The following is a 26,829-nucleotide window of genomic DNA, read 5'->3' on the forward strand; positions in this document are numbered from 1 at the left end:
AACATCTTACCCATGTTTTACACAAAAAACAGATTTTTTTTCAAAATTTGGACTCCATATTTGGATTACTTGGAACCCGTTCTTTGCCCTATCATGCTAAAAGGAATATTGTAACTGTATTGGTATCTGAAAAATAAGAGATATTTTTATCCCATTTTCTAATCTGTTTTATGTGAGGTAGTCCTGCTTTATATGTAATCTGAGCTTTTTGTCCTCTTCATTGTTTTGTGTTGTTTTATTTTCTTTTTGTAGCTTTTGAAAATGTTTTGTTATGTCTGTATTGTTAAGAAATAAGAAAATAATTATTAAAAAAAATAACAGAATATTCATTTTTGGGTAAACTAATCCCTTAAAGCACTTAAAAATATACAAACAATATTGGGAACTGTTTGCACGTATATGCGAAAATCTACTTTTTAAACAAATTTTTAAATTATGCATAAGACACTTCATAAAGTGAGGCAAAAATACATCTCTGAATATCAAAAGCACAGGATGCAGGAAAATTAGGTTAAAGATTCAAATTTCAGCAGTACTCATGAAACTGAAAATTTAAGCTTACCTAATGTGATTTGTAATATTAATCAGTGATAGTCAGTTGCCAAAAAAGTATCAAATGTCAAAAACAATGTGTTTTATTATTTTAATTTTTTTTGTCTTTCTTGTTCGTTTGGATTGAGTTTGAGAATACAGCCTATGTAAAGAGTAATGTAGCAAATCTACCTGTTTAATACAGTCAAAATAAAGTACAGTTCAAATTGTGGAACCCAATTTTTGGAATATTGTTGGTTTTGAGTTCTTGTTTTGTATGATTTGCTGTTTACAACACAAGTCTTTTAAAAGGTATTATTTAAAATATATATACATCATGTAATCTTGGAGTGAACATTCTCTTTAACATCTAATCCTACTTACAAAAAAAAAAGGTTTCTCATTTATTGCGTTGCTGAAATAATAATTTACAAAGTGATTTTCATAACTGCTCTACATGAAAGATTTAAATATATAAAATAAATAGACACCATTACCTTAATAAATAATACTTAAAAAGGCTAATATTAAGCAAATATTTAGCAACATGCTCTTCTACACTATGTGGACAACGAACTGTAGACACTACATGGCTTCCATGAGGTAAATGTAATGCTACATGACATGTTTACAAGCTGTTGTGTTGATGTCTTTCCATGATTAAAACTCTGATTAAGTGATTAGATGAGACTCAAGCTGTTCATTCATGTTTATTTTCTGCTGTAACTAGCAACTTTTATGCCACAAAGAAAATAAAAAAGCAATGATCCATTATAATAAATTATAGGCTATTAGCATGATGGATTGTGAGGGAGAGCTAAGGATAGAAGATTGAAAGATTTGTGTGTAAAAAATTTGGTTTCATGGTGGAAATAAAAAATCTGTGCAAATGCATGATCATTACACTCTCATTCTTAATTATTAATCTTACTAGATCTAATCCCAATGGCCATACCATTGCAGAATATTGGCAAAAATGAAAATAACCAGTAAAAAACACAAATAACGGACCAAATCTGATCCCTCACCAGGGAGTGATCGTCATCAGCAGGGGTCAGGCTGATCTCGTCCGGGGAGGTGATGGATGAGCGGGTGGTACGAGGTGTACGGGGTGAGGGCAGCGTGTCCCAGGTGTTGTACCCTCTGGGTGGAGGATGGGCATCTGAACACCCGAACGCTGGCAGCAGTCTTCAGCATTAGACATCCAAGCTTCTAGCAGTTTCTCCCTGTCCCAGTCTAAATGTCAAAAAAGACAATTGGGTTCATGAGGAGTCACAGCAATTCTAAAAATACACACTCCTTCACCTATCAAATCCCTTTTTCTGCTGGAATTTACAGTCGATTCAACCATTTCAACAAAGCAGTCATTTCAAAGTTCTCTATTAAATAAAAAATTTTTTTATAATCCTCGATAATCGATTTTTAATATGTGGCTGTAAAAAAAATTTATGACAAAAAATAGAAAACAAACAAAAATAAATGTCAAGAAAATAAGGCTAAAAATTTGCAAACACACGCAAAACAAACCCTAACCCAAACCCAAAGAAACAAGTCAATGCAAAAAAACTAAACAAACCCAAAGGTAAACAAAAACAAAAAACAGACACACACAAAAGAAAAAAACAAAACAACAAAAACTAAAGTAAATGAAAAAAAACTCAACACAAAACAAAAACACACCAACAAATGGAAATTAGCTATAAAAAAATTAAATAAAATAAAATGCTTAATCACTTAAAAACACACTTAGAGAGCCTATACTAGATAAACACAAGCTTTATTTATATAAAACAATTAGAGAAAAAAAAAATCTTTTGTTGTGTTGTTGTTTTTGCACAGGATATAAGAAAACGTGTTTGCCAACAATAAAACAACAATAGCAATAAAACTCTACTAGTCATGGTTGGTGTACTCCTACAAAATTTATTTTAGTAAACAAAGTGAACTAAGATTAAAACAATTCATCAATAAATATTTCTTTAACTGAAAATATAGAATTTTCATAATAAGTGAAAAACTGAAACTAGATATAACTAACAACCTGAAATACAACTGAAATAAAATACAATAACTGAATCAAAATAATACTTAGCAAAAATATTATTTTATTCAGAAAATTAAGCACTCATTCTGTGATGAAAAGAGAAAGTAATATATACATAAACATCTTAAAAATAAAAACTTTTCTCCACCTGTGAAAAAAACTAAGCATGTTTAACTACATATATCATCTTTAAAATTAAGATGTTTGACTGAATTTTTCATAATTTTGTTGCATTTGTAAGGAGTGTTTGTTCAAATTTAGCACACGAGTTAATGAAAGCAGTGTAAACACTCATTTTTGCTGTGGTCGAAACTTAGACTTAAATTAAAACTAAATTAAATGAATTAGTTAAAAATGAAACTAAACTAAAACCACAAAACTAAAAATATAAAAACGAAATAGAAATGCGTTCACAAGATAACAACTAATCTAACACAATGCAATTATTGAAACAAACTAAATATTAACTGAAATCAATAGAATTTTTTAAATAGTATTAAAAAAACATAAAAAAAATGCAAGACTATCAAAACATTGGCTTCTACATGAGAGAAACAAAAAGGAGGTGAAGCATGCGATTAGAAATAACTAATAAACATTAAATGCATAAAAGTATAAATAAAGAAAAAAGTTAAGGTCCAGTTTACAGCAACCAAAACAAGGGTTCCTCTTTCTCTAGTTCAAGGCTACAACGTGGTTTGGTGACACATAAAAAAGGACATAAACTTAAGTACAAACTAACTTGTCGATCAACATCAATAAAGATGGCAGGTTTAAAAAAAACAGATAAGAAATGACAAAAAAGATAACATATGCCAATAATAAAACTAAAAACTAAACTTCAGACGCTGAAGAATCGATTCAACAGTTCAAAGTCTATGGCAAACCACAAAACCAAGTACATCCAAATAAAAGCTAACAAAGAAATAACCCAAACAAAAAGCCACAATCCTTCTACTCCAACTGTTTTGTAATCTACTAAATTTACTCTTGTAATTTTAGGAGTCAAAAGTGTGAATTTGGATTTAAGTTTAAAACACAGCGAGGCTGCATATTTGGGCCTGGGCTGGCTGTCTCCAGAGAGGCCGTGGAAATAATAGCAGCGCGCATGAATCAGAGCTCTGCCCTTTTCTCCCATGGGCTCTAGTCATCTGGAACAAGGCCTGCTAGACAGCCTGCTCACATAATTGGAGATTATTAAAGAAAGCACTGATCCAATTATGAGTCTTGTGCCAGAGAGTTTAGCAGCTCTAAACAGGAGTGCTCTTGTAAAATTAAGAAGAAGGAAACATCTTGGTCTGCTTTGCGAGCTTGAATGCTTTTTATGCTATACAGCAAAACACCTTAAAGAATTTCATTTTAACAGAATTTCTTCAGAGACAATATCATACCCGCGGGTGTTTTAAAAAGTACATGAAGATATTTTTTTTCAGTTATGAACTAGTAGGGATGCGTCAGAATATATCTGTTCCATGCAGGAGTAGGCCTGCATGGAACACACACAAAGTTCGTGCCCTTGTGTTAAATATTCAGAACCATCATTTTTAAAGAAGCTTTGTCAACATTCAAATCAAGATATATGCCTTGTCAGCTTTTTAAATTAAATAGGATTTCAATGAAGAACAATCCTGCAATGGTGCCAAAGTAAAACATTCACAAGTATGAAATTAACCTCATGACTTATTTTCTTGGTTCCCACAACTAATTTTGAAGTCACCATTTAGTTCTCATTTTAATTTAAATATGTTTGCAATAGTTTATATTCATTGTTAAAACAACTAATGTCAAAGCTCCATTAGATTTTTTTCACTTTTATAACTGGCAAAATTACAAAAGAAAAAGACAAACTACAAAATAAAAAACAAACAAAAATAAATGTTAAGGAAATAAAGCAAAACATTCATAAACCCATGCACAAAAACAAAACTAACAAAAACCAAAATGACAACAAAACAAAAGGCTAACAAGCCTGTGCCAATGCAAACAATAAAAGAAAAGTATATATTTACAAATAAACATTAACTAAAGCAGTGAAACAAAAAAAAACTAAAACAAAAACAATCCAAGCATTTAAAATATAAGTAGATTTAATAAAAAACAAACAAAAACCGTCCAAAGTGAAACAAAAAAACAATAAAAAAAACAAACCAAATTGAATCAAAAACAAACAAAAACTAGCCAAAAAGCAAAACAAAAAAACTAAGCCAATGCAAAATGCAAACAACAAAAAGACAAACACAAAACAAAATAATAATTAAAAGTAAATTAAACAAAAGAACAAAAACCCACGTAAAACAAACAAAAAACTACTGGACAAAATTTGTTTTTTAAAGAAAGCAAAAGAAATACAAAAAAATACAACTAGATCACACGAACAACAAATATCAAAGTAAAGTGAAACAAAAACTAGACAAAAACCTTACCTAATAAAAAGGTAAAATGCAAAACAAAAAGTACACAAACCAAAACCAAATAATACTCAACACAAAACAAAACAAATGAAAATTGATTGTAAAAAAAAATTATCTGAACTTAAAACACACACTTAAAGAGAGTCTATGCTAGGTTAACACAACCTATGTTCATATAAAAAACTATTTTTTGTTTGATAATGTTTATGTCAAATACAATACTTTCCCACAGCTGTCCCTCAAACAAGCCCAGTTTTCATCTTCCAATGATTGTAGTACTCACAAACACATTTACCCATAATTACATCAGGGCCTGACAACAGACAATAGCAATCAAAATATCTTCGAGTTGTTGTAAAAAAAAAATAAATGAATGAAAAGAAGAGAGAACCCAGTCCAGGAGACTCGAAACAAGCAGAATTCCTTTATTGAGACGTGTTGGTTAATCTGCAGTCATACAGCGTCTTTAAGATGTGTCCAATGTGTCTGCAAGAGCCTACTAGAGGTCCGCAGTCTGCAAGTTCTTTCACAAGTCTCTCACAAGTCTCACACAAGTCTGCAAAATAGTCTGAATTGAGACAAAAGATTTCATGGCTATATTGTGTTCTTAGGAGGAGGGGATATGGCTAAACAGAGCATGCAAATTAAGAGTTGGAGTCAGCATGGCATAGGTGTTAAAAAACAGCCCAGCTACTGACCACACAAGTTAATCAACATAGGGTTTCTGTAGCATAAAAGCAACACCCGAAGACAAAGAAAGAGTCGTTTAAAGCATTTGCATCACTGGCTTAGCCTGTAGTGAGAGAGATAAAGGTTAAATGTCCCTCCTAGCGGGGATGTTAATGAAATTATATAATTAAAAACCAGAGAATATAACTTTTCAGTTATACGTAGATTACTGTTCATTTGGAATTAGTTGATAGAAATTTATATTTCCACAGAGTGCACAACATAACATCATACCGTGAGCCCTTAGAAGAGCCTCTGCAGTGAAGAGAGGAGCTTGCAGCATGTCCGCAGTCTCTACAATAAGCATGTCCTTTAGTCTCCTGAGGTCCTGCACTCGCAAACCTTCATAAAACTGAAACACACACATTGCTTACATGTTAACAGCAAAAAAAGCAGCCTATTTCAAACTCTTAAAAATGTAAATACAGTTAAGGGCAAAATTATTAGCCTACTTCATTTCAAATATTTCATTTTAAACAATTTTAAGTTAAATATTTTTAGCCCCCTTAGAAATATTGTATTTCAGTTGGCTACAAGACAAAGCACTGCTGTCCAATGACTTCCCTAATTAAAATAACTTGCCCAGTTAACCTAAACCAACCTAATTAAGCAAGGCTCGCAAAATCCAGTAACCCAACATCCTGGGGCTTTGCTTTTTCCAGACGGGCTACCGTGAAGGGCTAGTGAGAGTAAAGATATATATTTCAATGCCTTTACATTCACTCAAAAATTTTATAATTATGTGTGTGCTGTGCTGCTGATTCGGCAGCAATAAATCAACTTTTTTTCTTGATAAAAGCCACAATATAAACAATGACCTCTTAAATAACACAGTGTTTCAAACAATGCAAATTTAGTATTTATACGTGTTGTGTTTAAAATCCCTTTAATGTGTCTATAGCAGCTTAAAGTGAACATCCAGATTTGTGTTATCACACGTCACAGATGTTTCATGTCCTCAGCACCAAATAATGACTTTAATAAAGTATCTAAGGTTTTTAAACATGACATTTATTCAGAGACGATTAAAAAAACAAACAAAAATACATTCATTTCTTACCTCAGAATTGTATAGAACTTCATAGTTAAAAAGGGCATGTCTTTCTTTTAGTTCGTAAACAAACAGTTTCACATCATGATGTTCAAATCATGAGGTCGCTCTAACCAATGCGAAATCTAAAATAGCAAATCTTTATTACTCAATATTAGGATCAATATACGTTAGTTAGTCAGTCAGACTGTGAATAAATAACCGTTTAATTAAGCGTTTAACTTATGCGACTGCACTCGTCTTCACGAACAAGCGCAAGCTGGAGCACGTGCAGATCAGATAGTTGTGGTTATGAAAGAGAGAATACAGTTAATGACAGTTAAAGTTAATGATTTCAGTTTACTTTTTGCTATTATTCAACTGGATTGGTAAACAATTGTCGGCTTGAAAAAGGAAATTTTCTTTTTTTTTTTTATTGCCCTTAAAGCAGGGATCAACAAACTTGTGGTGTCCTGCTGATTTTAGCTCCAACCCTAATCAAACACAACTGAACAAGCTAATCAAGGTCTTACTAGGTATACTTGAAACACCCAGGCAGGTGAGTTGAGGCAAGTTGGAGCTAAACCCTGCAGGGACACCAACCCTCCAGGACCGAGATTGGTGACCCCTGCCTTAAAGGGATAGTTGAAGGGGCAGTTATCCAAAAATAAAAATGCACTCAGTATTGACTCCCTTACTTGTTTCAAACCAGTTTTATTTTAATTTTTTTTAGTTTTTTGAACACAGAGAAAGATATTTATTCTGTATTGCACAACATAAATTACAAACATCTGACAGTTTCTTACTTTATACTGATGTTTGTTTAATGTTTAAAATATTTAAAGATCTTGCACCACCACCTCTCAAACAATGTGTGATTGATAGACTAGGTCATCGGTTAGAGGTCATTTTTGAGTTAAACTCAAGAGAACTGCGTTTGGACAATCTGTTTTTTTTTTTTTGGGGACAATCAACAGAAAGATGGAATACAATACCATTGTAAATCAGAGAGATTACCACTTTTAATCATTTTAAAACTGTTTTTTTTTTATTTGGCTAAAGCAAAATCAAATATGCAGCAACTGATTTGATTTTACTGAAATTTTGTTATATACATTAATTAACCAAAAATAACCATGAGGGGGCAGCACAGTGGCGCAGTGGTTAGCACTGTCGTCTCACAGCAAGAAGGTCGCTGGTTCGAGCCTCAGCTGGGTCAGTTGACATTTCTGTGTGGAGTTTGCATGTTCTCCCAGTGTTGGCGTGGGTTTCCTTCGGGTGCTCCAATTTCCCTCATAGTCCAAAGACGTGGTATAGGTGAATTGGTAAGCTAAATTGTCCGTAGTGTGTGTAAATGAGAGTGTATGGGTGTTTCCCAGTGATGGGTTGTGGCTAGAAGGGCATCGGCTGCGTAAAACATATGCAGGAATATTTGGCAGTTCACTCCGCTGGGGCTACCCCTGATTAATAAGGGAACTAAGCTGAAACGAAAAGGAATGAATGAATGAATGAATGAATGAATGAGGAAACATTCTGAATAATTATTTATTGTTGTTATTATTTTAAAAATAACCCCCTGTTATATTCTGGAAAGTTTTTATAGTTGCCAAAATAACCTGAAACAATAAACATGCAGCATATAACAAATGCCATTATATATTTTTTTTATTTTATAAATGTATGTTTTTTTTTTATTTAATAGATAATGTATTTTCTATTTGGACTACTTAATTTTATATTTGGGCTACTAAAAACTGTAAAAAAAATGTAAAAAAAAAAAACTAAATACATTAGGTATAAAAACTTAGTTATTAAAACTGGATGGAAAGTAATAATAATTAAGTTAAAAGTAGGGGTGTAACGATTTATCGTTGTACGATTTATTGCGATGCAAAAATGTCTCGATATGCATCATGGCGTTATGACGATTTGATTACGATATGACGTCCGTTTTCTCTTATTAGTTGAGCTGTTTGCACGTGAGCTACGTTCCACCTGCTGTCGCACGTGAGTTCAGATTGCAGCAGCAGTAATGTTAGCAGACCAAGATGAGTGGAGTTGAAATAGAGGATGGCCCATCCTCTCAAAATCAGACGTCTGGCAACATTTTGGTTGTCCAATCATTGCTTTAGACTCGTCCGCTTTTTGACACGCATACTGGGTCAAACATCCTAAGTTTTAAAGTCTTCACAGTGATTTACATACTTTGCACAGCGACATGGATACCTCCTAATGGTGTTGAAAGAGTCACATACTGTATTTATAAGGTACAATTCACCCTAAAATATCATTCTGTCTTCATATAATGATGTATTGGCGGACGCAAAATCACACAAGACGTGAGCTGTTACTACAGAGGGCGGATGATAGACGCTCGCGTATGGCAAGCCGTTTTAGCATTTAAACCTTTGATCTGACTATCCATAAATATATTTAGAGATATCTCTAATTATATTTTGACTAGTCATAATTATAATTCGACTAGTCAAAATATAATTAGAGATATCTCTAAATGAATTTAATTAAATATGAATTAAATATATTTATGGATAGTCAGAACAAAGGTTTAAATGCTAAAACGGCTTGCCATACGCGCGCGTCTGCTTCAGTGAACAGAACCTGCAGGTTGTGACTAATAAAGTAGTAAACAACATTCAGTTTGTGGAACAGAGTGATCTTTCAGGAGCCCGCGTGGGAAGTATAAACAGCACTTAGCAGTGGAAATGAAACCGAAAACGTACACATTATTTAAACAATCATATCGCATTTTAGAGTTATGAATACGACGAGCATTAACCCTTTTAAGTACAGAGGTACACAAAAATGCACGTCAACATGATACACTTGATAGCGCCGACATCAGCGAAGCCGAAGAAATAGTAAACCTGCCTAAACTGCTGAAAAGAGTCACGACTGTCCTGTGTAATGAAAAGACGGCCACCCTGTCACTCATCATGCCCAACATGAAGACAGCCCTCCATAAAAACCTCTCAGACAGATACACATAAGTTCAGGATTATCTTATAGAACTGCTGCTTACCTGGAAATGTGGATTTTTTTTTGCACACAGAAAAAACACAAGTGACCAAGCAAAGCCTTAAGCTCCTACTGTTAAATTCAATTGAATAGAAAGCTTTTTTTTTTTTGCACTTTTACTTATATTGTTCCTTTATTTTGTCTCTGTCATTTCAATAATATTTTTTAAGAAGTTTTTAAATTGTTTTATTTTCCAGAGACAGGCCTGTTTAGTTTATTTTCTTAAAGAAGGTTCAGTTTAACAAGTTGAAACAAAAGAAATACATAAAAAATTGTTTACTTGGTAAAATTTGCATTTCAGTTAAATTTTCAATTTTTATTCCAAATATCGTGATACATATCGAATCGTGAACATTATATCGTGATACACATCGTATCGTGAGCTGAGTGTATCGTTACACCCCTAGTTAAAAGTTATCATGTTTAAAAATGAGTCCAAAAAATATATTCTCTCTGTTAAACATCACAGAAATTTTGCAGTAGGGTTACATTATTTAATTCATAATCATTTTGGCTTCAACTGTTTATTATGATTAAAATTTGTCTCATCTCTACACCAGGACTTTGTGGCCAATGTTAACGTCACAAGAAATTCCAGAGTTTATTTGGAGAGCTCACCTCCCTGCGGTCCAAGGCTGCATACTCTGCCTCGATATCCTCTGCATTGGGGTCAGTGGAGAAGACCATTTGAGACTCTAAACCGAGTGCAAGCTCCTTATGGTGCTGCCTTTCTGCACAGTCACACGGGGTCTCCTTGTTCTCATTCTCTGCAAACAGATCAGCGCCGCGTTTCACCAGAAACTGCAGAGAAATTCAAGATGGAAACAATGTTGATACAATGGAAAGATCAATAGACTTAAAGAGTTCATGAAATGATTAATCTAATTTTCCATGATCTTTCGAGGTGTTGAGTGAACCATGAAAACATAGCACACTTTTCAGAGCTTCCTTATTAAAAGTGAATCTTTTTTTTTGCCAGGTTTCTTTTTCATGAAATGTTGATGGGAATAACAATTGTCAAGTTAGAGATTTTGTGTTCCAGTAAATGTACCACAAAGTTATTTGTTTTCATTTTTGTATGTTGGTATTTATATTAGATTTTTTTTTTCTGAATCACCTTGTCGTTCATTTCCTTTTTCTGCTTAGAACATAACTAATCCTTTAATTTAATAGTCCTCACTTTAGATGAGCTCAAAACTGGAATTTGTGTAAATAAAGAATTTATTAAAATATAGATTAACTTTTACTATGTCTGAAAAATAAGATGAAGGTAACTGGTTTGTACATAATCCAATACTTAGTTTAGCAAGTTGAACATTTATCATTAACAGAGTTCGAAAACATAATAGTAAGCACATTAAACGTTTGTATATACAGCATATGTAGATGTACTTATAAACTGCTAACTCTGTATATTATTGAAGTTATTGCTTAACAAATGAAAAATTAATTCTTAATAAATGATTTTTTGTGTGCAGTTAATATAGTGTTAGCAGTTTTTAGTAGAAATTATATAGTAACATTTTATGACCAGTGACTAAAATTAACCCTCATCGAGCACCAAATGTGCTTCAAAATCTTATTTTTAACTGTTGATGTTGAACCTTTTGCTGATATTTGCCCTATGTCTTTCGCAGGATGTTTTTTACTTCAAGCTAATTTTCTGCTCAAGTTAAATTAGTTGCGTGAAAGACACGGTTGAGGCATGATTTAGATGAGTAAACTCAATTCAACTCAATTAGATGAGTTTGCAACAAACGTCATGCATTTACACATGATGTATTCTCCTATTAGGGCTGCTCGATTTTGGGAAAAATCACGCAACCACGATTATTTTGGTCATAATTGTAATCACGATTATTCAAAACGATTATCGGTTAAAGTCAAAATTATTAGTGCTCCTGAGAATTTTTTTTTGAATTAATATTTCCCAAATCATGTTTAACAGAGCAAGGAATCTTAACAGTATTCCCTATAATATTTTTTTTCTTCTGTGGAAAGGCTTTTTTTTTTTTTCCGGCTAGAATAAAAGCAGTTTTAAATATTTTCAATCACATTTTAAGGTCAATATTATAAGCCCCCTTAAGCAATAAATATTTTTGATTGTCTGCAGAAGAATCCACTGTTATACAATGACTTGCCTAGTTAATTAAGTCTTTGAAGTGCACTTTGAATCTGAATGCTTGAATTTTAAAAAATAGTCTAATATTATGTGCTGTCATCATAGCAAAGATGAAAGAAATCAGTTATTAGATTATTATTTTCCATCCTGCAAAGGAAAGAGAAATAAATACAATAGAATAAAAATATAAAACAAACTGTGCTTTAAGCATCTTTACTGTAAGAAAAACACTTTAGATACAAAAGTCCTTCAGTCAAAAGCACTAAGGGATTTTCTCGTTTTGTTGTTTGATTAACAATCATGAAAACAGGCGGCGCAAGGAACATCGCTTTCACTTTAATGGTTTCTCTTTCACGTATTTTGATTCTCAACTAGTATGTTTATTACACAAATGAGGGTTAATATGAATAATCACTAAACACCGCGTTTTGACACTGATTTGACCATTAAAGCGCTAACATTAAGATGACTTTAGATGTGTGTGCTGGCTGCGCTCTGCACGCTGCATACACACACACACATAAGCACGCGGTGTTTCGCGCCGCTAAGTTAATAATCGTTTAGCTTGATTAATTGTTTTTCCATAATCGTTAGAAGCTAAAATCGAAATCGTATTTTCGATTAATTGCACAGCCCTATCTCCTATATTTATGCGCATTGATTTTTTATGTAACCTACTCACACAAACACTTAAAGGTGCATTATGTAAGTTTGACACCAAGTGGTTATCTAGGTATTGCATTCCTGGATCAAAACAAATGCAAGCGCAGGTCAAACCATGTTCTAAATAAAAGCAACGGCACATGATAGAAGGAATATTTTTTATGTTTTTGTCCTAACCAACATCTCAAATTGATGTATTAGAAACAGCTTTCACAGGTAAATAACAGAAAACTGACCATGACCACATCAGATACTCTTCATGAGCCTTATTTCGAGTTAAATGCTGATAATGCAAGTTAGAATGCCATTTTACATGACATTTATTGCCATACTACTGAAAACAGCCGCAGATAGTTTACCTCAGATCTTGAAAATAAAATAAACCGTTTGAAATTGAACCTTAGAACTAAACACATATAAGTGATTTAGCATGTACATTCAATAATGTTAATATGTATTAAATCGATTATAAACCTTACCATTTCGTGAGTGCATATTCTGTGCTTCTGAATTGCTGCATTTAATTTTCTGTCGTGTTTCCTTTGGTACAAACAGCCAAATTGCTAATCACTGTGTATCTCGTCATGAAGCGTGTTGTTAGGACACAGAGTTACAATGCAACCTGCTCACCTAATGTTTACGTTCACAACATTTATAAAATTTGCTTATTAACCTCATGTGTAACTGAATATGCTTCTCATTTTGGAGTATGCTACTGTCCACCGGAGGTCGCATTTCGGTCACGGACGCATGCTTTCAGTGCCATTCTGAATTAATGAATGAAATACGCGGTTTTCTACCAAGGCAACCTGAAATGTTGAAACATATTTGGCTAAAGGTTGGGAAGGTTAAAATAGCCGAAACAACTACAGCATTCCAGCACTGAAAACACATTTTCAAAGCAGAATATCTGACTATAGCATTGCTTTTCAGATAAACAAGTATGTTCACTTAGCATGTTTCTTAAATATCTGCAAACATATTATGGTATTTGTATGCTTTAGAACACTCAAAAACATACATACAGCACCTTTAATTTTGCTTTGGTTGTGAACTCAACATATTATTATACATACAGTACACTGTAGGCAGTGACGCTGTGTAAATCTATGAATGAACATCCTAGATTGAAGTCAAATTTCCTGTACTGAGGTCAGTAAGGAATAGTAAACACTGTGTAGAGGAGTGGACCCTGTAATTCTAATAACAGTTCATGCATAAAGCTCTCATCTATCAAACTGGTCATCAGAGAATAGTGTGGTGCAAGGACAGCAACTGAGAACCACTGATGTAATGATCACTTAATTATCACTGAATGCCCTGGCAGTGGAAAACAGATTTGGTTTAGATTTGATTACTTAGGTTTTAAGTTAAAATACCAAATATATTTTAACTGTTGATAAGGAAATACTTTAACTTGATTTACTATAAAGAAAACACCTCAATTGTTTAAAGTGTTATTGCACTGTTGCACTTTTTTCATATACCATTTTTTTTTCAAATAAAACTGCCCATTGCACTACGTTTAAATGTATTGAATTTTGCATATAAGAATGCAATTACTGCGAGAGAACAAAATTATGCAATTAATCCCAATTAACAATAAAAATTTTAATTGTTGCCCAGCACTAATGATAACATTAAATGTCAAGATAAAAGTAAAATATATTGTCCCCCTAGGGAGAGATTTGTTTTAGAGAAAAGTTCTGCTGTGCATAGACACCCACAAGACAACATAAGACATACACATAAAAAAATATAATCCAAAAATACCTCCTTATATACATACAGTTCCATTAAAACAGTAATAAAAAATACAATGTGCACCCACTGCCCTCTGTTATGTCAACCAATGCCATTCTTTTAATTGTTTTGCTCACTGATAAATTTAATTGAAAAAGGAACAAAAGACTTTGGGCAAGTTTGGGGTCAGTTTTTTTTTTTTTCCATGTTTTTTTTAGGAAATTATTATGTTCATCAAGGCAGCAATTATAAAACGCAAAAAAAATGTTAAATTGTTAAATACTTCTTTATTAAATATTTATTTATAACTTATTGTATGTAGATTCAAATGAAATTATAAATACAGTCATTATTGCTTGTAATACCATTACCATTACTAATATTATTATTAACAGCAGCAACAACAACAACAACAACAACAACAACAACAACAACAACAACAACAACAACAACAACAACAACAACAACAACAACAACAACAACAACAACAACAACTAATATTAAAGTGATTTTTAAAGGATCATGTGACTGGAGTAATGAAGCTGAAAAGTCATCTTTAAAATCACTGGAATAAATTATTAAATTGAATTATAAACTACTGAACATTTATTTTATAGTTGAAAAAAACATTTCACAATTTCACAATTTTTACTGAATTTTTTACTTAAATAAATGCAGCCTTGGTGAACAGGATAAGCTTATTTTAAACATTTAAAAGTCATACTTAACACAAACTTTGTCCTGTAACTATTATACTTGCATAATGGGACCCTATTTATTCTGTATACTCTGGGACCTATAATTCATCGGCTCAAACTCCACAAACAGCACATGTGAAGAATTCGATAAAATATTGTTAACTTGTTGAACTTTGCATAACTCAAAAGATGTCTTTTAATGAACCAAGTGTCTCAGTTTGCACTGAAATGTTATATATTATTTATATACATCGTTTACCAGTGGCTTTTATTTTAATACACCTAATAAACATTAAAATGAATGTAAATTCCTCTTTGCCTGATATAATTATGGCATCGAATAAACCATCGAAAACGGAGGCAAAGAAAATAATAAACAATATACAAACGATGTTGCAGCAGCTGGTGCATATCAGTTTATGTATCAATACTGAAAGTTTAAGTTAAATGATTACGTTTTTTGTACAAATTGATAAGGATTATTTTATATAGTGCAGGGATGGGATGTGTAAATATCATGTTGACATTTAGAAATCTTGCTGTATTTATGTTTTTAAAGCAAAATTTTTCCCGCATGGCAAATAGCTGTACATGGTGTGTATATTTTGGGTCCTGTTTTAGCTAATAAAAAATAAAAGCCTTTCCAAAAATGAATGTTGTTTATATGTTATTGTTCAAATTTTACTGCTCATAGCCTAGTCTGATTATGCTAAAGTGTATGAATAAATAGTTTATTTTGCAGTCTAACGTATAGCCTAAAAATTGCTTACATCACACAGTTTTTTTAATAAATAGTATATTATTATGTGTTCTTAAATGTAACTGCTTATATTTATATCAGCGAGCCCTTGTTACAGTCAGATACGGGTGGTCAAATGAAAGGGGGGCCTGGATGACGTACAAGCGTTTGGTTGCAAGTTTGACTCAGCGGCTCTGCCTCTGGCTCTATCAGGTAGTCCCTTCTGCGCATGTCCAGGCTCTAATTTCAGCATTTTTTATCAACAGTTTGTGCCCGTCACAAGGCATTTTGCATTCAAAGCGTTCAACGGGAAAGGGCGCTGTCGCGTCATCCATATTTTTTTTACAGTCATTGTTATTTGTCTGCTAACTAACACAATCATTTGTATAAAGGGTAAACAAAAATGGTTCATAAAAACTTAAATCATGAATAATCTCCACAATCTGCCTTTATTCCAAGATCAAAATTACCTTGCTAGGCCATTTTTTGCATATAGTGATGATTTATCAATGTCTCCCTGTTCTCTATATAGGAAATAATTCATGTGTAAATGATTTGCGATATGTAACCAATGTGTAAGCACGTCAGCAAGAGTAGTGTTTAATAAATGTACCTCCACACATGTCTTCATCCCTGAGGCAGCAGCGTAGTGTAGTGGTGTGTTCTTCTTGTTATCGGTGGCACTGACGTCAGCACTCTCATATTTACCACGATCTAGTTTGGCGCCAGTCCACTTCAGGATCATCTGGAGGCACTCAGCTCTCCTGCGTTCATCTTCATAAGGTCGGGCCAGTCGTGGCTGCAGAGCCCCTTCAGAGAGCAGGATAAGCGGCCCCATGCACAACACATGTAGAGCCGTCTCATTGTGCACGTTGCGCTTGTTGGGGTTCCCATCCTTGCTGAAGAGGAAGGACCTGCGAAATAAATGGCAATGGGAGTTATGAAAAAATTGTCAAATGTGATGTCTTTCAACAAATATTATTACTAATAATGTAATCTTTGTAAATAGAAAATAGAAATAAATAAAATGTATAAACTCAAATTCCTTTATCCAACAAAATAACTCATAAAAACTTGACAAACAGTCTGTTAGGTTAATAATAAAAATAAACAAACATTTGATGTAGGCTAAACCTATACTAGCTTTTTTCTGAATATAAATGTTTCATGATTGGCCTCACAAAAAGTACGAACCATTGTAAGTACTCAATTATATGACCAGCATTTTTTATTAATTGACATTTTCTTTTTAACAAGCAGTTTAATAGTCATCAAAAGAACGTTTAATTCAGTAGTTAAATCTTATGCTGAAGTTTACATGATTAATAAATGGTATCACTTCAATCATTTAAATCAGAATATTTCCAGCAAAAACTGGTGCCATTGTCTGTAGTGTCAGCATTAATCCGCATGTAAAAACACTAGGGCTGTAACAATACATTGATACAGATCAATATAGCGATTAAATGACTAACATTATGATGTTTTGATTATTTGCGCAAATAAGATTTTCCTCCATATAGGGCTATACAATATATGGTTTAATCATGGATGTTGCAATGTGCAGATCTACAATAGTCACATCACAAGATAAGCAATGTTCAGTCTGAATTACTGTTAACCAAGATCTACAGAATTGTATTTAATCACTGTATTTATTTGGATAAAAAAATGTTTTTCTCATTTAGAATGTGTTTTCTTTCTACTTCAAATATCTACATTTCAATGTGAAAACTAAATTATTTTACTTACCCCACTGGCAGATAATTTTACTTGTTTTAAGGAAGAAAAAAAAACTCTTGTTTATTCTGAAGTTGATTACAAAACAATATTTAACTTGATCTAAGATTTTTTTATATAGTTAAACTAAAAACGAGACAGAAGCTATGCTTACATCCAAAAAAAGCAAATTACATTTTTGCGCAAAACTGGAACGAAAATGCTATGTGGTTAAAACGTTCACTATGGGTGATTTCGTTCAGAAAGCCAATCATCTGAACTGGCCAATGAGTTGGCAGCTTCAGCTTGTACAATTTAGCAATAAAAGCACAGTGCGTGCTAAGCAGAGCATCCTTTTCTAGCTGAAGAGGCTTTTACCCCAACAGCTAATGGGCAATCAATGTGGCAAAGGAACATAGCCTTTCTGTTCCCCCCTCGGAGAATGAAGGTTACTTTAGTAACCAGAGCGTTCCCCTTCGGGAGGGGAACTTCAATGCTATATGGAAAACTTCCACTATGGGGAAATGTATGGAAAACGCCACAATGATTGAACCTTACCTCGCCTCCGATGAGAGGTTATGCCAAGCAGAGAGAGCATGAGCGCACCTGCATCAACAGAGGCGCGTTATTCCAACATGAAACATGTTCCCTGGCCCTTACTTATCCCACTTCAACAGAAAATTTACAGATTTAGATATACTTTTTGGGGAGACGCAATGTGTCTAGTTAATTTCTATGAATTAATATGACAGTAGATTGGGAAAGCATGCAGTCCCCATAGGAAGAACGTTGCGGAAGCCACCTACTGCCCAAGTGGGGGACCTTGTAGCAAAAATGCATATGGACTAGCCCTGAGAAGTGGGAGTACACATATGAATATAGGATGGTTAGCAGTGAGGGAAGACATGGGTCCGCCACTGAGGGGGGACTGCACTGTGGATGAATAAGCATATGGGATAGCCAGCGGGGATTGCACATAGCAGGCACTTATAGCCAGAACGCGGGCTGACCAGCGGGCAGACCAACAATGTTCTGGGCCAGCGCCTGACTCCTCTGCTGAGTCAGATGCTGGGGGCCTCGGAGGAATCTGTGCAGGGTTCGTCTAGCGGGGAACTTTATTGACAGAGCGAAAAAGCACATGTATTTCTGTGTTAGAGAGAATGGTGCAGAAAGTATTTTACAACACCCAACCAAATTTCTCAATCACACAGCACACATGAGGAAATCGGCTCCGCCCAAGATTAAAAAATCTTGCAATATATTATGTGTCGCCCAGCCTGCAGCTCTACAATGTCTGTTAGAGAGGTGCCGCGTGCTAACGCCCAAAAGGATGCGTGCTCTGAGTGGTTCAGATAAGCGAGGGAGAAGGCATCCGTTGATCAGTGGGTATGTTCCAACCTCTGTTTGGATACGGCACTTCCCTTCTGCTGATTACCGTAACAGATAAAAGCTGCTCAGAAGATCTAAAAGCTGTGTATGGTTCACTTAATACGCAAGCGCTCAAAGAAAACAGCAATGAAGGTGCTGGGTCTGCCTCCTCCGTGGGCAGCGCTTGCAGGTTCACTACGTAGCTAAAAGAACGCTGATGGAACCTAGAGCACCTATGTGGGCCAGAGTCTCAGGTAAACATGAGAGTGGGACGGCCAAAAACGCCCACATTTCGCTGACCGAAAATGCCTCCAGATAACCACCCATTTGACAGATTTGAACGCTACCAGCAGGGCTGTCAACCTGGACAAAAATATTAAAATACTGGTTTGACTGATCGAGTAGACCTTTCCCATAGAGAGATCTTTAAATGAGTATGAGAGGGGAAGAGGATAGAATTAATATCCACATATCACGCATCTGGGAACTAGATGATTAGGCGATGCTTCCCAGCGCGCCGTCATCGCCACGTCTTCAGAGCGGGGATAGATCCTCATAGATCTGAGCGCGGGGCCAAACGGTGCCTGTCCCCTGCTTCCAGGGGATGTACCAGGGAGGGGCCATCACGAGGAGAGAGTTGAAATACAGGTCTGATTGTGTATTGCCAAGGTGCAATACACAAGGTGTTCCTCGTCTTCCCTGACTTTACACAGTATCTGTGTGAGTAGGCTCACTGGAGAAATGTGTATTACGCAGGCTCCAGGGCCAGCTGTGTAGCTAGTGGAACTGTTTAGTGTTCGCCAAGTGGGGAACTCAAGCGAGAGAGCGCACGTATCTCTGTGATAGAAAGAAAGGCACAGCCTATAACAGCTGGTACAGATGGAGGTGGAGTCTTCATTTTCCCAGACAAACTGCAGTAAGAGTGCATAGGCTGCACAGTTGATCTCGAGGTAAAATATAATGGAGCGATTGCGCTGCGTATGACTCCAGGGGAGCAGATGATGAGCGAGCTGAGACATGCGGCGAGAGCGGATACCCCCATAAGGTGGAAAAAAAAAAACAGCACAGCACGAGATACACTGCAACAGCTCCAGATGATTAGAATGCCATCACAACCAGGTTCCTACTAGAGACCCACATCTGTATCCCCGCACCACACGGCCCCTCAGTGCAACTGGAAGCATCCGTCAAAACCATGAAATGCCTGGACACTTGTTCTAGAGGCTACACAGGCCAGTAGAAACGCAGGGTCCATGCAGAGGCTGAGGGCGCGGCGAGACAGCGGAGTAACAGTCACTTGGTGTTTACTCAGGACCCGATTGTAAAGCTTATGCTGAAGCGGGAGTCATATGGAGCACCCGAGCAGCGAGATAGTGGCTGCGTACGCCATATGCTCCAGGAGCCTCTGAATAATGTCAGTGGGATGTCAGACAGGTCAGCATAAGCTGGGCGTGCTCTCGGGAAATGGTGATCGAGTCCAGCTCCAACCCGAGAAAAGAGATGCTCTTTTCTTGGTTGACCTGACGCCCCAATAGGTCGAGGTGCCAAAGCACCCTGTCTCTTTGCATAAACAATTGATCCCATGAGCGCTAAAATCAGCCAGTCGAGATAATGGAGTATTGAGTATCGTCCCGCAGGCCAAAGGGGCACCAGGGTACCCTCCGCGAGCTTGGTGAAAACCTGCAGAGACAGAGAGAGCCCGAAGGGGAGACATGAAGTACGCATCCTTTAAGTCTATTGCTGCAGACCAATCCTGAGGATGAACGCACCAGAGGATGCACTTCTGCGTAAGCATTTTGTATGGCAGCTTGTGAAGACAGTGGTTCAAAATGCGCAGATCTAGGATTGGCTGCTCTTTTGGGTACGAATAAGTACAGGCTGTAAAACCCTCTCTCCATCTCTGCTGGTGGGACCGGTTAGATTGCATCCTTCCAAGCAGGCAGAGCCTTCACTAATGACTTTTTCGCTACAATCTCTGATGGACCAGCAGTGGGTCAGCGTGGAAGAAGTGGAGGCGAGAGATTCACTCTTACCTCGCACCCAGACTATTGAGGGGAGACCGTCGTCCCACAGCTCGTGAGCCACTGGCGAAGTGTCTCGATCCTGCGAGCCGGAAGGCTTTTCATCGCATCACAGACTGGCAGTGTTCGGGCTTTCACATCCGGGGAAGGAAAAAATGCTCTTTCTTTGAGGTTTAGGTGGCGTTTTTTAAGCGCCGTTGGATGAAAAGCTCCCTGGCTGCTCCACCATAAAGCATGGTGAGGGCGGAGGCGCACGCAGATCGAACAGAGAAAGGTGCCCTCCAAGAGTGTGTGAGCCCACTTTGCACTTTCAGGAAGAAAGGGATGGGAGGCTAGAAGGTCTTGCCTTTTTAATTAACCTAATACACCCATCCGTCAGTCCAGCCACGGGGCTAGGGGATAAACCATCTTCAGGCCCGCGGCAGAAGCAGCCTAGGAAAGCACGGTTATCATGTCTGTTTCTAGATCCGATACCACAATCGCTCCCCTGGAGGGAGGGAGCGGAGAGAAGGAATCCTTCATCAAACTATGACAGCCTGTCCTCCAATGCAACAGTGGACATCTGAGCCTCTGTGTCATCAAGTGAGAGGGTGGTCATCTGAGTACGGAGCGCTTCTCACATTCAAAGCTCGGATGGACCGCGTGGAGAAGCGAGAGGTCCGCAAGCCTGAGGGTGACTGATTTACTCCCACTGTAACCCTCAGATCTGGCCAAGGGGTATGTGGCCCTTTTGCAGGAGCAAGCTGCAATCTTAACTGCGCAACAGAGATGCCACCGCAGTGATGGCATGCACTGCCAGTGAGCACCGCATTACCATGCTGGACTACCAGACATTAAACGCAGTGCTCGTGCCCATCATCCGGGGACAGGAAACTACCACATCAAAAAATGCACAGTCGGAGCGTCGTCTTGAAAAAGATGCGCAACACAACCGTGTTGCTCTTTTATGAAATTTGCAACAATACAAACCACTCTGGAGGACTAAACCAAAATAACGTCAGGCAAGGGAGAAACCTAGCTTAACCATATACCACTGCGTGTCACACACTCTGGACCAGGAGACCGCTCTCGTTCACTCTGTCTGTAGTACAGCAGGAGGAACCCTCATTGACTCTCAGAAGCTTCATGAAAGACTCTGTAGCAAAAAGGATGCTCTGCTTGGCACGCTCTGTTCTTTTATTGCCAAATTGATCGCAACAAGCATCAGCTGTGCAAGCTAAAGCTGCCAACTCATTGGCATTTCATTGGCCCGTTTCCATTCTTTTTCAGATGATTGGCTCTCTGAACGAAATGCCCATAGTGGAAGGTTTTCCACATGGCATTGAAGTTCCCCTGCCGAAGGGGAAAACAAAACCGTCACTTCCTGATTAACTGGCACCAAATATCAAAAGTAAAACGAAATGTGCTGCGATAGGAGAAGCTGTGTCAATCTTTTCTTTATTTAATAAATAACTTTCACCCAAGAAGATGATGCAGAGATGCAATAAGCACCTGGTGGCATTTAAAGCCATGAGACACAGAGTGCAGTTCACGCTTGACAGTTCTGGAGGTCATTAGTAATATAATAACACTAATACTGAAATGGTTACGGCGTTTTAGAAGGTAAAACATCTGAAATGTTGTTTAGGTCAATGTGCTCAGCCTGCTGGTTAGTCCGTTCACACTCATTTGTATCATTACATGATCTCTTATAACAAAATCACGTAATCTTTTTTCATTTTCATCCAGTTCAGTTTAATATTCATGTTATATACTTTGGTTGGCATTTGAGAGTTAATAAAAATGACTGGTCTTTAAATTTGGCATGTAATAAATTAATGTTGATTTACTAATTGATATTCAATTTGAAATTAGATTGCAGAATTTTTTGGAGTGTCAACAAATATCGCTGACTAACACCTGTTTCACACCACAAGTGCATATGGAGAGCAGAAGCAGTGCGCAGGCATTTGCCTCACACCGACTGCGTCTGCACCGCGCAGCTCATCGGCAGCTGCTGCAAAGATCAATCTATCTCTGTCTATTCTATCTAGTTACCGATCTATCTATAAACACACTTTTTTTTTAAATTTTCAGCTGCACCAAGGCCTTCGGCAACTTCCTCCTATGCAGTTTCCTTAACCTACAAGTCTTCATTTTACAAATTTTGTACATTATAAAGAACTGTATGCTTCTCACGCTCTGAGCAGTGTCAATCATGTCTTTACAGTTGCACTCGGTCAAAAGACAATCGTCTGTGATATCATGCTCTTTTGTTTTTGATTGTCAGGATGATGTTGGCTTATAGTTAAGGATCCAGGATCCAACTATTGCGCAACTCAAGCAAAACCGATACTAAAATTGTTTTAAATTTGGTTTTGTAGTTCAGGCCCAACTAAATATTTATTGCCGTCTAATCGTTTACGTTTATATGATTGACTTTATAAAAATCTGTGGATATTATCAATTTATACATTATTTGGGTAAAATTATTGGAATTATACATTTATTGGGTAAAATTGCTACTTTTACCTGTAATTCAATGTGTTTAATTCACTTTAATTGAACGTGAGCAGCATGGCAAAAATAGACCCAGCGCCAAAACTATTGCGGCACTGATGCTTCAGCGAAGCTACGCCTCATGCTGACATCCTGCTTTTACGTGTGGTATGAAAGCTCTAATCTATTAACATGGAAACCGAAAAAAAAAAAACGTGCGCTGCTCAAGCTCTGCTCACGCTTGCGGTGTGAAACAGGCTAACGAGTATTGATACATTGTCACAAGACATCTGATTTGCTCCTTTATAACATACCAGTAGTATTTCAAAATGCAAAGACTTTGCTTTATTTAGTAAACTCTTCATTTAAATTTGACTGGCATGATAAGTCCATGGTTTCCACTACATTCATTCTTCCATATGTAGGCGCAAGTGTCTGCTGATAAACAGGGTCAAACTTAACAGTCAATAAACTTTTGCTGTGACTTGTCTACTTTAAACGCTTATAATGATTTGTGTCACTATAAGAGTTCAAGTGGATAGTTTATTTTTACACTACAAGCTTTTTTCAGAGGGCTTGACTGCTGTTTTGTAAACAGAGCAGTGTAATGGAGAGTTCCCAAAAAAAATTTGCAGAACGACGAAGAAGTTAGCCATACTGGATCTCATAACAGCTGTATTGAAAGTTAATTTTATAACGCTTTGTCTTTGAATGATTATTTTATGTGAAAATGTTGTCAAATCACTTTTCAAGCAGAAGTAAAGAAACATTGATGCTGTTTCCTATGCAATAATGTCAGCCAATCAAAACATTGGGCATTTACTGACAAGCTTTGAAGAAACCGCCACTTAAAAACAGGCCTTTTCACCAAGAGGGATGAGGGGTGAAAATAATAGTTGGTATTTTTTTTTCACATACATATTTCTTGTTTAGTGTACTGAACCTGAAAGAACATATGAAACATCCATGTCATGATCCCTTTCATTGATTTTGTATTAAACACACACACACACACACACACACACACACACACACACACACACACACACACACACACACACACACACACACACACACACACACACACACACACACACACACACACACACACACACACACACACACACACACACACACACACACACACACACACACACACACTTTAAGAGGAACATAAAAAGTTCTTTCCAAAGCAAACAGCCATGAGCGGCTATAAATTTTGGACAACACTGGCCTGCTGATTCAGCCCCAAAATCTTCAGCACATTTGAAGTTGAAACAGCTGTTTGCCTTAAAATAACTTTCAAAAGTTGGCTCAAACGGCTTCACTTTTTGGGCCAAATAGTTACATACTGGGCGGGAAAACAGCAGAATGTGATTGTACAATACTTCAGTATTTCTAAGACGATGTAAGCATGTAAAAAGTAAGGAAATGTCATATCAATCTGTCTGGAAGTATGCGAGTCAGATTCAATTATTATGTGGGTCAATGACAAATAGGTCCTGTTTGCACCTGGTATTAAAGTATATTTTGTTCTGTTGGGTTATAACTACAAGTAGGCAAGGCAAACTTATTTACACCAGGGATTTTAAACAAACTCTTCTCAGTTTCCCAATTTGCCTGAGGGTCAAAATATTTGTAAAAGAAAATTTCTAAATGGAAATATCATATCTTCCTTACCCACAAACATATCTGAGTCTTATACCTTTAAAATACATTAATTTTCAAGAAAAAAAATATTATTACTATAATATAATTATAATATTATAATATAATTTTTTTATATTATAATTATATTTTTTAGTCTTTGTTGCTCCAAATAACAATTTTACAACCTGGACTAACATTGTCTTGTCTTTAAAAGGTACAATTACAATATTGTATGACACATATTGACTCGTCTGTTATCTTTATGGTTTTATTTATTCTTAAATGTTTTCCCATTGTGTGTGGCCAAACTTTACATTTTTATATTGCTCTAATATATCTTTTATTAATTTGACAAAAAAAATATGTAAATATACTTATCATGAAATGTTTTCTGCCCAGCTTTCAGCAAGTCTTTTTAGACTTGCAAAAAGACTAGAAAATACAAATTAGATCAAATTTGTTTTATCTCCCATTATTTGAATTAACCCATTGTTGCACAAAGCTAAATCCTCAAGCAAGCAAAAACATTTTTTGTGAATTAAGGGATTTTTCTAAATTTAAATTTGACATTTTTAATCACTCATTTCTCCTGTGACACTTCAAAAAAGTGCTTTAACACAAAGTGAAAGTAAACCAGATTAACAAGATATGTTCTAAAGTCATCGTACAACTGAATTTCTAAATATTTCCAAATCAGAAAAGGTTGGGACAGTATGGAAAACGCAAATAAAAAAGAAAGTCATGTTTTCTGAATTTACATAGACTTGTATTTCAATGCAGACAATACAACAAATATTATTTAATGTGTTCTTCCTGATTTTTTATGCAATTTTGGTTCTTGCAAAACATTTGTTTAAAAAGTTGGAACAGTAAACCATTTACCACTTTGTAATGTTAACATTCCTTTTCACAACACTTCAAAGACCTTTAGGGACTAAACGTCCAAGTGATGAAGTGTTTCAGGTGTCTTAAGTCTTAAGATGGCCAACAATATAGCGTCTTCAAAAAGTGCTTCAAAATTCACCATACATTCTCTATTATAGACAGGTCAGGACTGCAGACAGGCCAGTCAAGTACCTGTATCTTCTTCCTATGCAGTCAGGACTTTGTAATATGTGCAGAATGTGGTTTAGTTTTGTCTTGTTGAAATATGCATGAGTTGATACTGAAATATTTTATGTTAATATTGTCTGCAATGAAATACAATTCAAAGTACAACTACAAAATTGTATCATGTTAACACTTTATTTACAGTCAGACATTAAAATATGCAGAACATTAAAATAGTAAATATTGCAGAAGAACCTGTGTGTTACCTGAGTATGCGTGTCATGGCATGTCTGGCAGCATAATGGAGTGGGGTGTTGTGTTGATACGGTTCCCCATATGAGGTATTGGGGTCTAGAGACTCTTTGAACTGAGGGTTGCCCTCGTAAAGCTGATAGGCCAGAACCTCATCTCCACTGATCAGTGCCTTGCGGAACTTGGTGGCTGTGTTCCCCATCTCTTGCTTGCCAGCTCTCCAGAACAATCAGACCTCTTCAGCCTGTGGGCCTACAGACCGCCGACATGGTGTGCTTCCTAAAAACAAGACCAAAATGAAAAATGCAATGCAATAAAGTGAAAAGTAGCATAACTGAGTTTGGTACAATGTCTCATGTTCTCACTAAAGACACATTTTTAAATAATAAACACTTTTTTTAAATTACTATTAAAAAAGAAAATGGGCACTGGGCTGTGATTTTTATTTAGAATTTCCCGATCTGGTCCAAAAAGTTTGTTTCAGGACTCAGGACAGAACAGACAGTTCTAACCAGCAGGCCCATGTCATATACAGTACAGATACT

The 26,829-nt window shown here is 36.1% G+C and overlaps 1 protein-coding gene across 1 annotated transcript in view; it reads right to left on the bottom strand.

Annotated features, from left to right (window-relative positions):
- ankib1b (ankyrin repeat and IBR domain containing 1b) overlaps positions 1-26,829 on the bottom strand; it is a 66,252-nt gene that overhangs the window by 32,635 nt on the left and 6,788 nt on the right. Inside the window, 6 exon segments of the mRNA XM_087286751.1 lie at positions 1,560-1,687; positions 1,690-1,767; positions 5,950-6,067; positions 10,400-10,582; positions 16,360-16,660; positions 26,299-26,563. Of these exon segments, the coding sequence (XP_087142877.1) occupies positions 1,560-1,687; positions 1,690-1,767; positions 5,950-6,067; positions 10,400-10,582; positions 16,360-16,660; positions 26,299-26,486 (996 nt within the window). The 5' untranslated portion in view covers positions 26,487-26,563.

Source organism: Danio rerio, chromosome 16, assembly GCF_052040795.2.
Source record: "Danio rerio strain M-AB ecotype USA chromosome 16, GRCz13ab, whole genome shotgun sequence".
NCBI lineage: Eukaryota > Metazoa > Chordata > Actinopteri > Cypriniformes > Danionidae > Danio > Danio rerio.